The sequence below is a fragment of the Oncorhynchus nerka genome, linkage group LG6, assembly GCF_034236695.1.
Source record: "Oncorhynchus nerka isolate Pitt River linkage group LG6, Oner_Uvic_2.0, whole genome shotgun sequence".
In the NCBI taxonomy this organism is placed as follows: domain Eukaryota; kingdom Metazoa; phylum Chordata; class Actinopteri; order Salmoniformes; family Salmonidae; genus Oncorhynchus; species Oncorhynchus nerka.
In genome coordinates this window covers 30674072-30689047 of record NC_088401.1, presented here as the reverse complement: position 1 = coordinate 30689047, position 14976 = coordinate 30674072, and the positions used below count along the sequence as shown (strand labels likewise).

Sequence of the window (14976 nt, the reverse complement as noted above, 5' to 3'; positions counted from 1 at the left end):
GCCTCCATCTCTCTCTCCCTGGTGGAAGAGGAGAGTTGTGTCCTAGGGGAGATCTAGATGCATGGCTTCTGCAAAGGGGCTGATAAGGGTAACGTGTAGTCTGAACGTGCAACTCAGTGAGGTGGTCCCCACAGAATATCTTCCATGTAGACACTATGAGCTTGTATGAGTCTGGCAATGAGTAAAAAGTCAAAAAGGCAGCAACTGTGAAATAAAAACACCACATTTCCTACAGTGAATACTTGTCTTATCTTCTCACATGTGTTGTTTACTGTTATGGTCCTTTCAGTAGGCTAATTACTTTTCTGATTTTCTAAAGGACATGGCATCCTGGCACTGATTAAGGTGCCCATGCAGTGGCAGAGTAATTAAGTAATGCTGATTGTTATTAGACTTCAATGACGCTGTAATTAAACATTTACACAGTATTGTCGGTGTGATTGACATTCATTATAGGCAAGATCCATCAACAGGTTTTTGGACATATAGGTTTTCTACTAATTTAATGTAGGCTAAAAGTATTAACTCACAATAGAGTAATTCCAATTTGGGGCAGCGGGTCCGTTGTGCGTTGTTTTTACACAATAATCTGCAACTCGTTGAACTTCACATTTCACAGCTGCATTCTCGCGCAGGGAAATGTGAGAGCGCACTTCCAAAATCACGGCTCCCTCTACAGGTAGTAAGGTGTACATTTTCACTGACTGCTAGAAAACAATATCACACTGTAATACAGTAAGTAGGACGGAGACATCAGACGCAGCAAGATACATACATGTTCAACCGCAATTGTTGTGTGATGCAGTATATATGCCGGAGTGGAGAAAGCGAGCGCAAAGCAGTTGATTAGGCTGCAAGGATTTTCCAGCCTGAACGTTTATTTTTGGGAATGTATTTTTTTTTTATTGACAATGTTATGTCTCTTTCTTTGAATACTTGGTTGGCAGTGACGACAACTTTCCCTTTTTAACTAGCCTACTTAATCTAACGTTCGTTGGTTTGGGAAAGAAGACAAACTGCGAATAGGGGAAAATACATCATTTTAGAATGGAAAACGACTAAACCTTGGATTCGGACAGTACATCATCGCGACAGCTCGCAATGTTAAATGCGGAAATGCGCTATTTTCTTTGGTTTGTGGATATTTCAGCTCGATCGAGGAGAATAAAAAGCCTTTGGGTGTCTGTGATTGGACCGGACACGGACTGGGGCTGACTGATGTTTTTCCAGGAGGAATTTTTTTGGGGGGAGAGATGAATACGAGTTTGCTGCTGCTCGCAGCAGGAGAGATGCCAGTCACTCCATGCGCCACACTCCAGTGAGGATTGACAACGTGCCGGCAAAAACGGAAAAGATTCATGGATAATTCTATGTTTAATTTTTCTAAAATATTTATGTAAAATTGTTGTTTGATTGTACTCTTATTTTATGGGTTAGAACAGATGTCCACACCTCCAAAACTTTATCTGTCTGCTGCGTTTTCAAACCTTTCCAAGTGGAGATGGACATTGTGCGTTTGTGTACGGTATTGGACTGGAGTAGCCTATACAGTAGGCAGAACATTAGTGCTGTCAAACTCTGGCCTCCTGGCAATTATTCACGCTGACTGGTATTGTAGAATGCATGCTATTTTATTGTGAAATAATATAGTCTGTCGTTTTTTTTAGGGGATGTGAGATTGAACTGTCAGAAAACACATCTCATATATATTTGAATATGTCTCCAAAATACATTTCTGAAGTTTTTGAAAAATACTTAAATTTGCCATTCAGCTTCAAAAAAGAGATGATAATATAGACAACACGACAACAAAATGTCTTGGACCATGGCAAAAAAGTGGATAGGGTGCTATATATTTTTACTGGCACTCTTGGCAGTGGGAATGGCCTTTTCGGGTGTATTCAATGCGTCCGAAAAATACATTTTCACGGATGATTTGGTGCCGCTCAAACTCACCCAGGGTAAAGCATCAGAGCAGCGAAAACTTCAATCTACCGATTCTCATCCCAACCTGTATTTCAACCAAGTTGATGTACAGCTTATGAGGCAAAGATCATCCAGCACACACAGCCACATTTTCAAAGTAATCAGAGCAGCGGTCCTGACCATGCTGTCCAATGTGCCCCTTTACATGCCCCCTGCAAAACATGAGGAGTTTACTAGCAAGTGGAATGAGATTTACGGGAACAACCTACCCCCCCTTGCTCTGTATTGCCTGCTGTGCCCAGAGGATTCAGGTGCCCTGCAGTTTCTCATGAAGTTTATGGATAGAATGGCAAATTACCCGGACTGGAAGGTGACCAGTGCTCCCAATGATGAGGTGCCCTTGGCACACTCACTTACTGGGTTTGCCACCGCATATGACTTTATTTACTCGTTCCTGGACGAGCACCGACGGGATGTTTACCTCAAGAGAATTCGCTCTGAGACAGAGGAGCTGTATGAAACATCTAAGTATAGGGGTTGGGGGAAGCAGTATCTCCAAAATCATCAAACCACTAATATATTAGCCATCTTGACTGGGGCTATTGTGGTCGGCGCCCATGAGGACCCAGAAACGATGGTTTGGAAACAGGTGTCAGTCAATTATATGGAGAAGACCATGTTTCTCCTAAACCACGTTGTAGACGGGTCACTAGATGAGGGCGTGGCATACGGGAGCTATACAGCCAAGTCGATCACTCAGTATGTTTTCTTAGCGCAACGTCATTTCAACATTGACAACACACAGAACAACTGGCTGCGGGAACACTTCTGGTTCTACTATGCCACTCTTCTGCCCGGCTTTCAGAGGACTGTGGGCATAGCCGACTCCAACTACAACTGGTTCTACGGCCCAGAGAGCCAGCTGGTGTTCCTAGACACATTTGTTATAAGAAACGGCACTGGGAACTGGCTAGCCCAGCAGATTAGAAAGCACAGGCCCAAAGATGGTCCCATGGGTCAGTCCTCTGCCCAGCGCTGGACTACCCTACACACTGAGTACATCTGGTACAATGCCCATCTCACTGCACAACCTCCCCATGGCTTTGGCAAAGCCAGGATGCATATTTTCTCCAACTGGGGTGTGGTGACGTACGGAGCTGGGCTGCCCAACGGTCAGGGAAACACATTTGTCTCCTTTAAATCCGGGAAGCTGGGTGGCCGTGCCGTGTATGACATCGTTCATGCAAAGCCCTATTCATGGCTGGACGGCTGGAATAGCTTCAACCCAGGCCACGAGCACCCGGACCAAAACTCCTTCACTTTTGCCCCTAACGGACAGGTATTTGTGTCTGAAGCACTTTACGGGCCTAAGTACAGTTATCTGAACAATGTGCTGGTGTTCGGACCCTCTCCCAGTAGCCAGTGTAACGCTCCATGGGAGGGCCAGCTGGGGGAGTGTGCTAAATGGCTGCGCTGGACAGATGAAGGGGTAGGGGATGCTGCTGGGGAGCTGATCGCTGCCTCCTCCCATAGAGACACTATGTTTGTAAGTGGGGAGGCAGCCCCAGCTTACTCTCCTGCCATGCGGCTGAGGAGTGTCTACAGGGCCCTTGTGCTGCTCAACTCCCAGACCTTGCTAGTACTGGACCATGTTGAGAAGCTGGACGATTCGCCCATCACCTCGCAGAGTGCGTTCTTCCACAACCTCGACATTGACTTCAAATATGTCCCCTATAAATTCATGGACAAGTACAATGGGGCGTTGATGGATGTGTGGGATGCTCATTATAAAATGTTCTGGTTTGACAGCCAGGGTCTCAGCCCAGATACTAGGATACAGGAGGCCGAGCAGGCTGCGGAGTTCAAAAAGAGGTGGACACAGTATGTTAACGTCACTTTCCACATGAGGGGCACAGTAAGCCGAGTGGCCTATGTGATGCATGGACCTTATGTCAAAGTGTCCAACTGTCGATTTCTGGACAGTAGCAAAAATGGTGTCAGACTATCTCTAGTTATAAACAACACAGAGAAAATAGTTTCAGTTGTTACAAACTATAAAGACATAGGAACAAGATTAAGTTATTTAGGATTTGGGGGTTATGCCAAAATGGAAGACAGACATCAGATCATTCGATATGGCCTGGGGACTCAACTGGTTCCGAAACAAAACACAGTGGACAATCAGCTGTTTGATTTTGGATTCACAGTCAATGTGATAGCGGGGGTGATACTTTGTGTTGCTATTGTTTTTTTGACCCTGCAGAGAAAGTTCTATGTGTGCTTCAGTAGACTGATGCGCTATGCTCTGTTCTCAGTGCTCATACTGTGGATAGCTGCGCTGTTGTTCGTGTCAAACACCTGCGATCAACTCCTATGTGGGGTCAAATGGAAAGGTGTCAGCACTGACCCAGAGGTCAGCAAACAAACCAGACTTTATGATCAACATCGCTTTGCCCTGCCAACCGTTGTCATAACGACCCTGCCTGGCTCAGGATCTGAAATACTTAAGAACCTTTTTGACAACAGCTCCGACTTTGTTTACATTCGTGTCCCCACGGAGCATGTAGACATTCCAGAGACCGAGTTCGAATTTGACTCGCTGGTTGATGCCTGTGAGTGGTCCAGAACGGACGCCCTGCGCGGACGCTTTAAAATCATCCAGGGCTGGCTGCATTCTCTGGTCCACAACACCAAGCTGCATTTGCAGAACATCCAGCTAGTGGAGAGTAGCAGGGCCAAGCTGCCCCAGAGAGCCCCAGGCCCCGGCAGTGACAGGAGGAAGAGGACTAGGAGGAAGGAGCCTGCCGCCGAGCTGAGGGGCAAGATGAGGGGCGGCCTTGATCGGGATGCTGAGTACGTCAGGGAGATGAGGCGCCACGTCAGTGAGTACCCCAATGCCCGCGTGGTCCTCAACATGAGGAGTGGAAGCTGGGGGCTCAAACTCCCCTTCCTTCAGGAGGTGGTGGGCCCGTCCCTGAGGACCATCAATGTAGTCAGAGACCCCCGGGCGTGGATCTATCTCATGCTCTATAACAGTAAACCCAGCTTTTACTCCCTTAAAAACATTCCTCAACACCTGTCCCTGATATTCAAGGTGGACGGTAACAGTAGCAGTACCACGGACAGGTGCCCAGTCTCAGCCCCTGAGTTCAGAATGATCCGGAGGCTCTTGTCCCACTCGGAGGCCAGCGCCGTCCTCCTGCTGGCTCACCTGTGGCTGGCACACACTGCTGCAGTGCTCCGGGTCAGTGGGAGCCTCCAGGCAGAGGCCTACCTCCAGGTGAGGTTTGAGGACATAGTCACTTTCCCCCAGGAGACAGCTGAAAGGATCCACAGGTTCCTGGGGGTGCCGGTCAAACCGGCGGCCCTCAACCAGCTCATGTTCACCACCTCCACAAACTTGTACAACCTGATGTACGAGGGGGACATATCACCAGCCAACATTAACATATGGAGGCAGAACATGCCTCGCAAGGACATCAGACTGATAGAGGACACATGTGGGGTGGTCATGAAAAGACTTGGGTACTCCAGGTTTATCAGCTAGTTAATGTTACTGCTGCAGGTCAGCTGATATCAAGTTGTCTTGTTTGTTACTGTCAATCTTTTACTTTAATCATCTCTAATGTTGTATTTTGCACTGACCGGTAACGGAAGTGATATCATCACTGAGTCACTGATGGGAAGTAGTAACACGGGACAAAAACAATTATTTAAGCCCAATTATTTAACTGTGTTCTGGGTTTTACTCTGTTACATTATACGTGGGCGGTTCTACTCACACATGATACCTTGTGTTTGCAAGTGAGGGATGTTTTACATTAAAATTAGTTGAAGGGGAACTTTAAAAGTGAAAGTATTTGATTGTGTTTTCTCCCTATTATCCCTGGACAATTACTTTAAACACTCTTTGTTGGAGTGAGATTTCCACCCTTTGATGTCTTACAGTTGTCTCTTAAAAAGTCTCCCAAAAAACGGCAATGTCTAAACAGATTATTTTTGTAAAGCTGTTTGGAGCTTAGAAATACAATATGTTCCTAGTGCTTAATTGTTTTTTAATATATATATATATACACTACCGTTCAAAAGTTTGGGGTCACTTAGAAATGTTCTTGTTTTTGAAAGAAAAGCACATTCTTTGTCCATTAAAAAATTGCTGTTCTTTCAAAAACAAAGACAGTTCTAAGTGATCCCAAACTTTTTAACAGTAGTGTATACATATATATGTACAGATGAAGTCTGAAGTTTACATACAGCTTAGCCAAATAAATTTAAACTAAGTTTTCCACAATTCCTGACATTTAATCCTAGTAAAAATCACCTGTCTTAGGTCAGTTAGGATCACCACTTTATTTTAAGAATGTGAAATATCAGAATAATAGTAGAGAGAATGGTTGATTTCAGCTTTTATTTCTTTCATCACATTCCCAGTGGGTCAGAAGTTTACATACACCCAATTAGTATTTGTTAGCATTGCCTTTAATATGTTTAACTTGGGTCAAACGTTTTGGGTAGCCTTCCACAAGCTTCCCACAATAAGTGAGTGAATTTTGTCCATTCCTCCCGACAGAGCTGGTGTAACTGAGTCAGGTTTGTAGACCTTGCTTGCACACACTTTTTCAGTTCTGCCCACAACTTTTCTATAGGATTGAGGTCAGGGCTTTGTGATGGCCACTCCAATACCTTGACTTTGTTGTCCTGAAGCCATTTTGCCACAACTTTAGAAGTATGCTTGGGGTCGTTGTCCATTTGGAAGACCCATTTGCGACCAAGCTTTAACTTACTGACTGATGTCTTGAGATGTTGCTTCAATATATCCACATAATTTTGCTTTCTCGTGATGCCATCTATTTTGTGAAGTGCACCAGTCCCTCCTGCAGCAAAGCACCCCCACAACATGATGCTGCCTTCCCCGTGCTTCACGGTTCGGATGGTGTTCTTCTGCTTGCAAGCCTCCCCCTTTTTCCTCCAAACATAACCATGGTCATTATGGCCAAACTATTTTAGTTTCATCAGACCAGAGGACATACCAGAGGACCAGAGGACATTTCTCCAAAAGTACGATCTTTGTTCCCATGTGCAGTTGCAAACCGCAGTCTGGCTTTTTTATGGCGGTTTTGGAGCAGTGGCTTCTTCCTTGCTGAGCAGCCTTTCATGTTATGTCAATATAGGACTCGTTTAGCTGTGGATATAGATACTTTTGTACCTGTTTCCTCCAGCATCTTCACAAGGTCCTTTTCTGTTGTTCTGGGATTGATATGCATTTTTCGCACAAAAGTACGTTCATCTCTAGGAGACGGAACGCGTCTCCTTCCTGAGCGGTATGATGGCTGCGTGGTCACATGGTGTTTATACTTGCATGCTATTGTTTGTACAGATGAACATGGTACCTTCAGGTGTTTGGAAATTGCTCCCAAGGATGAACCAGACTTGTGGAGGTCTACAATTGTTTTCTAAGGTCTTGGCTTATTTTGATTTTCCCATGATGCCAAGCAAAGAGGCACTGAGTTTTAAGTTTGGCCTTGAAATACATCCAAAGGTACACCTCCAATTGACTCAAATTATGTAAATTAGCCTATCAGGAGCTTCTAAAGCCATGACATCCTTTTCTGGAATTTTCCAAGCTGTTTAAAGGCATAGTCAACTTAGTGTATGTAAACTTCTGACCCACTGGAATTGTGATGCAGTGAATTATAAGTGAAATAATCTGTAAACAATTGTTGGAAAAATGACTTGTGTCATGCAGAAAGTAGATGTCCTAACTCACTTGCCAAAACTAAAGTTTGTTAATAAGAAATTTGTGGAGTGGTTGAAAAACGAGTTTTAATGACTCCGACCTAAATGTATGTAAACTTCCGACTTCAACTGTATATATATATATATGAATAATGTGTTCCTAGTGCTTATATAAATATGTATATGAATAATGTGGACTGTATTTTCATAAAAATGTATACTGGAAATGTTTTATGTTAGACAAGAATGCCATCAAGGACTTTTATTTGAAGTTCATGACATGTTAATGGTTTAGCACTTTGCAGGGATTCCCTCAGATTATCTGTGAAAGACTATACATTTTAAGCCTTTAAAATCAAGTTGAAGTAATTATTCAAATGGTAATCTTAGGTTGTTGGTTTTCTGGCAGAAAAGAAAAGCAATGCCTTGTTACAAACACACATACCCCAAAGGCTATAACAAATTAAAATGGGAATTAATACCATGATCATGACATGATGTTTAACCCTTTCATGGCATCCATTTGAGTTAAATCCAAAGAGGGTCAGCTCCATAGAGATCAAACTGGGCTAAACGACAGCCCTGACACAGTTTCAGTCTGAGCTATTCCAAAGCATCCCCCCCAGCTACCCATATTAATCTGCAAAACACCATAACTGGGGCTCTGTCCTCTGTTTCTGTTGCTGTGTTATCTTCACTCGGCCCTAGAGGAAATGCAAACAACGCAAGTTTCCATTTCCTGTCGCGCTCAATCAGATATCTAATGATCTTTCAGGACTTTGTCCTTAAACAGTTCACTAGACAGCAGCCTCCACTGGTTATGAATATTAAGTGTCTATTAAAAGGAAGTCTAGAAGTTTTAGTTTTCTGGGTTGTTATGTTCTATTCTAAAAGCCACCAGTGTGGGTGGACAAAATGTATTGAGTCTTTTTGAGTTTATATTTTATGCTTAATATACATTTAAATAATTGGATATTAAACAACATGGAAAAAATACACACTCAAAAACTGCCATTGTGTATGTAAAGAAATATACGTATCATATCTTACGGAAATATCAGTCCTTTCTCAGCCAGAAACTGTCCTGGTTTTCCACTATGAACACTGAAACCTGTGATTGCTTGGAAAACCTGTTTGATGTTGTGGTCTTTGACTGTGTGTAACTTGGCAGCCATGCTCTCTCTTTGGTGTTGCAATCCTGTTACCAACTCTGTTTTTGTATTTGCTTGTGGGGATGTGTTTCCTTGCTTCTGTGGCCTTGAATTACAAACATACTTCTCTACATCTGGTTTTAATGGGCTCCAGAGCAGGATGCTGAGACAATGTAAAAGAAAATAATACATTCTTAAATACAGTACATTGACAACCAGTGACTAATATGATCCATTGCATCATTGATTCACTTTGTGGTTCTCTTTTGTAGTCCCAAAAACGGAGGTTGCTTCATCCCTATATATGGTAATCAAGGTCTAATATAGCTCTTTCTAGGAAATTGGTGACAGAAACTTAACTGCCTATATGTGTGCCATGCATGGCATGGAACAGCCATCAAAATCCTGTAAAGAAATGCTCTTGTCACCTCTTTGCCTTAACGAGCCCTGAGCCACATAAAACATGTCTTAACTAGAGCTGTGTTGTTAGCCCGCTAGCATTCCTTATTCTTACTGTCTCCATGATTATCCATCCTCTACTAACACTGAGGTACTGGCAAAGCCTTCTACTCATAATCCCCCTTCTGTTAAAGAAACAACTTTAATATCTAAAATAACATCTATATATTAAATGCTATCAAACAAAGTTAGCTATTCCTAATTGTACTTATGCTGATTACCCCCCCCCCCATTTTAGTCAAGGAAATACTATGATTATTAGGCTAGTAAATATTCCCATAAAATTTATATTTTTGCTTTGATATTATATCTTGAGATAAGTTATGATTTACATTAAAATCAAAACAGAGTGTTTTTTGATGCTGATTGTGTGTAGTGAAGGAAGGAATAAACATTTGATGTCAACCAATGAAATGATATATTCAAAATCAAAGCCAATTAGTTCAACTATGCATGTTATGTAAGAAGGAATTACTTCCTTGTCTAAGTCAAGTCAGTATCTCAAACAGTTCTTACTTGATAGAGAATCCCTAAAGTATTTATTTCTGACTCATTCAATTCCCACACCTATCTTCTCATATTTATACCAAGCCAAATCATATTATGCAGAATCCTTTTGATGTCTGATTGCAGCGAAAATAGTGTGAGGACGGTGATAAATAATATAACTATAAAGCATTCTGCTCAACTTCAGCTCGTATTGTGTGGGCTAAGGCATACCTTATTCATCATTTTAAATCTCAATGTAGTCCAGGAGACCAGATATACTGATATAATGTGATTGCGGCCCTATAATGCAGTATGAGTAAGTGATCCACTGTATCACACTAAGCAGAGGTTAACCAAATGGAACGGTCGAGGGACTCAATTTCAGCTGAGTAACCGACTATAGCTGTACTCTTCTCCTTGCTATCTGCTATCCTCCGTATCCTCCACCAGCCCAGTATTGGTCCCAGGGGGTCCTCTCTCTCCTGGCAGCCACCAGCCCTGCCAACACTCATTAATTAACCTTTACTTCAGCCGCCATCAGTTAGGAACTATTCTAGTGGGGAGCTGGATCACTGTTATACAGTGTGTTTGCTATAGCTGTGTGCTACAGTATAGAGAGATAATATAGCCATTATTATAGTCTTACAACATTGTTGAATAGTCGTTTCTGATTGGCTGGAAGGTCATTTCAGAATGGACATTAAAACCAGATAATGGACAGTTGGAAAATATATCGGGGCACCTTGCAATCATGACGCAATAAGCGCCTACATATGCAGACCATCCTTGCTACAAAGTTACAGAAAGCTAAACCAACAACCACACTAAACGAAATCTTTGTATGGGTGTCCTTGAACAGACAAGGGTACAGAGGATACAGGGACAAAAAAAAAGGTAATTTAAATTAAATGTTCATTATCTATTGACAAGGTGTAAAGCTGATGGCATACCTATTGTTCCCAATGGGTCACTTTCACCTTGGCAGAATAATACCCGGCCATCAGATTCCTCCTCGGCGGCTGTCGTTGTTCATATTTACCCACTGGTGATAGAGTAAGCGAGCCGCTCTCTGTTTGGATATGGGGCGGCATGGATCATTCCGATTGGTATTAATGGAACTTGACTGGAGAGGAAATGAGGGGGCATTGTCAATTTACGCCTGAGGACAAGTCACGTCTGCGGGGAAAATGGAATCCTTCATGCCAATAAAGCAGAGCGGCAGTCACTAATTAAGATAAGACCACAAGATTCAGGCATGATCGCTGAATCACACAGAATATAGCACTAAAATGTAAACTATATTCATACCACCACTCATTTGAGCTGAGCATTACAGTATTGCTCACATAAAAGTGAGAGAGGATGATGCACATTAGAATGTTTTGGTCTAAAAAGTCAAAAATGCATGTTGATATTTTTCTATCTGAAAAAAAAGCCCTTTTCTTTTCTGTACTGCAGTTATATCTAAATATGGTTGACACGGAGTTGCTTTTGAGTCTAAACGTGAACACGACTGCCCTTCTAATTGGTGAAGAGGACAAACAGTACTACATATCCCTGTCTATGGGGTTTGTGTTTGTGGCTGTGCTCAAAGTGGTTTGCCTTTTATCTCAACAGCCCTAATGGAAGAGGCCACTCAGTGCCTTAATTAGCATAATTTCCCTTTCTTACATTTGTTTACATTCTGAGAGCATCACCAATGTAAAAGCCAAAGAGAAATGTATTTTCCCCGTGAAACCCGAAAGCCTACAGTATCTCTGACCCTCCTATCATGAATGCGTCTCTAACTCTAAAGTAAATAAACATTTCTTTACAAATGATGTTTCCTCTAGGGAGAAATACACGTGCAGTATATAAATCAGGGCATATATGCTTTTAAGAGTTGATTACTTTTTGACTTTGAAAGTTCCTGTCAGCGGCCTGTCAGCTTAACCTGTCTGTCTGTGCAGTCGTGTTAAATCCTCTTTCTTGCTTCGTTCGCTTGCAGGCTAGCTGCACTTCTGTGACTCTAGGACACAGAGCTGCTGTATCTCTGTCTGAAGCCTGTTCCTCATGTTTCAACCCTTGTGGCGTGTCCTCAATTGCTAACAAAGCACAAACGAAGCAGGATGCCGTGTTTAGAAATGAAAATGAAAAAAAGATTTTCAACTGAAAGCATTTACTGTGCTGGCAACTGACTGATTTAACTACACAACATGGCAATGTCAGCCTAAACTGGACTTGACCTCATTCTGGTCGAAATAGAGTTGTTTAACGGGACGAGCCAATAGCGTAACCTAATGAGGTGTTTCTGCCCATTAAGGGCCTGCCATACTACAGTAGCGAGACCTCAGAGCTAGTGTTGTTTTTCTGGAGTGAGGGAAACTGGCCAGCTGGCTAGCCAACAGACAGACAGAAGGGACGGGATGGGGAGAGGCCATTCCTGGACGATAGACTCAGTAGTCTTTCATTATGAGGATTTAGGAAACCATAACGACGCGCTGTCATATGGCTACTACGATGACCACTTTGGTTTCATGTCTGGAAGACATTTGAAGGCTTTTAAAACAACCATCATGTTTGAGTTGTCAGACCAATAGTATTAGCGAGAGTGTGAGGGAGAGAGAGACAGAGACAGAGAGAGATAAACAGAGACCGACAGACAGAGAAAACAAGGTCTATTGTCTTGCGGAGGAGCCCCATCCTGGGTTGATTTGCTCAAACACAAATCTTTGATTTCTCATTAGTGTTATTTACAGTGGGGCAAAAAAGTATTTAGTCAGCCACCAATTGTGCAAGTTCTCCCACTTAAAAATATGAGAGAGGCCTGTAATTTTCATCATAGGTACACTTCAACTACGAAAGACAAAATGAGAAAAAAAAATCCGTCTTGGCCATAGTGGAGTTTGGAGTGTGACTGTTTGAGGTGGTGGACAGTTGTCTTTTATACTGATAACAAGTTCAAACAGGTGCCATTGATACAGGTAACGAGTGGAGGACAGAGGAGCCTCTTAAAGAAGAAGTTACAGAAATCTTGCTTGTTTGTAGGTGACCAAATACTTATTTTCCACCATAATTTGCATTTAAATTCATTAAAAATCCTACAATATGATTTTCTGGATTTTTTTTCTCATTTTATCTGTCATAGTACCTATGATGAAAATTACAGGCCTCTCTCATCTTTTTAAGGGGGAGAACTTGCACAATTGGTGGCTGACTAAATACGTTTTTTGCCCCACTGTACATGTAGTAACTATGATGGCCTCTGTGACATAATAATATATGTAATTTAGCAGGCGCTTTAATCTAAAGCGACATTACAGTCATGCGTGCATACATTATGGTTTGCCCCAGGAATCAAACCCACAATCCTGGTGTTGCAAGTGCCATGCCCTACCAACTGAGCCGTGGAACTGGCAGTACCGTAAAAGGCTGTTGTAAAGAAGCTAGATATAACCAATGTGAAGCTTAAGAGTCATTACGTTTTTTCTATCACCTCAAATATCCCCATATCACTGTCTCGAGGATACTGCTAAGGGTACTTTGCCTGATAAGAAATTGACAGGAGACCAGAGTGGCAGAGGAATCCTTGCCCTATGAGTTTTTCAGATAAGCCAATCATTATACTGTACCATAGACTTTCTCTTATCCATCCTCTAACCCTCCCACCGAGCTCGTGCTATCTACACCTCTGGCACAGTGCAAAGGCACTTTTCAGCTTAAGATGACTTTTTTCTCGACTTTCGAGACACTGTGGCGACTTTCTGTGGAAAAACTTTTGACTTTTAACAAGGGCAGTGTTTCTTGGAGTGACAAGGCTGGTTCTGCTTTTGGCATTCTAAATATGATTATAGGTAAGGGCACTTGCACACCTTTATTTTTGCGTACACCAGACACCACTGCCTTCTATACAAACTGATGTTTGTCTGGTCCAATGGAAAGAATACACATTGGACAAGACACTTGATTCTAGAGTAAACAACCACCTGACCACAACATATTTTTTTGTATAATTCTGAAGATGTATCTAGTATCCGTGGGTGACAGTTACACATGACAGGACTTGGCATACTTATAAAGACAGGTGGAGATGCTGCATCTGTTTCAAAGCTCATCTAAATGGATGTAGCCATGTTCCCAAACAAGTCTAGTAACAACACTATTTTATAGTGAAAGAGACATCGTGCCACTGACAGCCAGGCTGGTGAGAGACGAGGGATGGAGGGACGTTCATCACTCTCATCACTCTCCCCTACTCCCCTGCTATATACAGCAGCAGAAGAAGCCAGATGGTCGAATTCTGCAGTCATCTGCTTCTGTTCCTCCGACACCACCTCTCCCGTCCCCTGGCTCCGTTTGCAAGAGTGGTGAGAAATTATGAGTAAAGAAATCTATATTGAAAGAGACAAGCGGCCAGGAAAATCCCTCAGCACAGAAGTGTATCTATGAACCTGCCATTGGAGAATTTGTCTTTTTCATTTTGTGGTTTCCACATTTTGTGGTTTCCACTGTCAAGTACAGTGCAGGTGCAGATGCCTATGTTGGAAAAAATAAACATTCTTAAATGGTTCTTCCTCTTGCCCAATAAATAACCTTTGAGTTAAATGCCGATGTGGCATCTACGGTTCTTCAGAATTTTAAAAGGTTCTTGAAATGTATGGAAGCCTGCAGATGTGTCCCTTTCATAGCATCCATTAAATTGGCCAGTGTTAACTAGTGTTGATTTTCCAGTGTTGATTCAAGAGTAAAACTAACAATGAAAAGAGTTAAATTAACACTCAGTGGTGTAAAATAATAACTAGAGTTGAACCAAAACCATGCCCATCATTATCATATTTCCCAGCATACTCTACTGCAGGTAGAGTATGCTATGTTTTTGCATTTAGATTGATTAATTTATTAATCAAACTACTCAAATATAAATAACATACAGTTGAAGTCAGAAGTTCACATACACTTAGGTTGGAGTCATTAAAACAAATTTTTCAACCACTCCACAAATTTCTTGTTAACAAACTATAGTTTTGGCAAGTCGGTTAGGACATCTACTTTGTGCATGACACTTTTTTGTGCATGACAATTTTTCCAACAATTGTTTGCAGACAGATTATTTCACTTATAATTCACTGTATCACAATTCCAGTGGGTCAGAAGTTAAAATACACTAAGTTGACTGTGCCTTTAAACAGCTTGGAAAATTCCAGAAAATGATGTCAAGGCTTTAGAAGCTTCTGAT

The 14976-nt window shown here is 42.2% G+C and overlaps 1 protein-coding gene across 1 annotated transcript; it reads left to right on the top strand.

Annotated features, from left to right (window-relative positions):
* The first annotated feature begins 743 nt into the window (after positions 1 to 743).
* On the top strand, positions 744 to 9031 carry LOC115130325 (dermatan-sulfate epimerase-like protein). Its single transcript, XM_029661350.2, has one exon. It carries the CDS (start codon positions 1814 to 1816, stop codon positions 5471 to 5473), a length of 3660 nt encoding a protein of 1219 aa, XP_029517210.2. The 5' UTR covers positions 744 to 1813; the 3' UTR covers positions 5474 to 9031.
* The last annotated feature ends 5945 nt before the right edge of the window (positions 9032 to 14976 follow it).

What these genes read in the sequence shown, in the direction of transcription:
- LOC115130325 (XM_029661350.2), top strand. Translation starts at nt 1,814, where the DNA reads ATGTCTTGGACCATGGCAAAAAAGTGGATAGGGTGCTATATATTTTTA.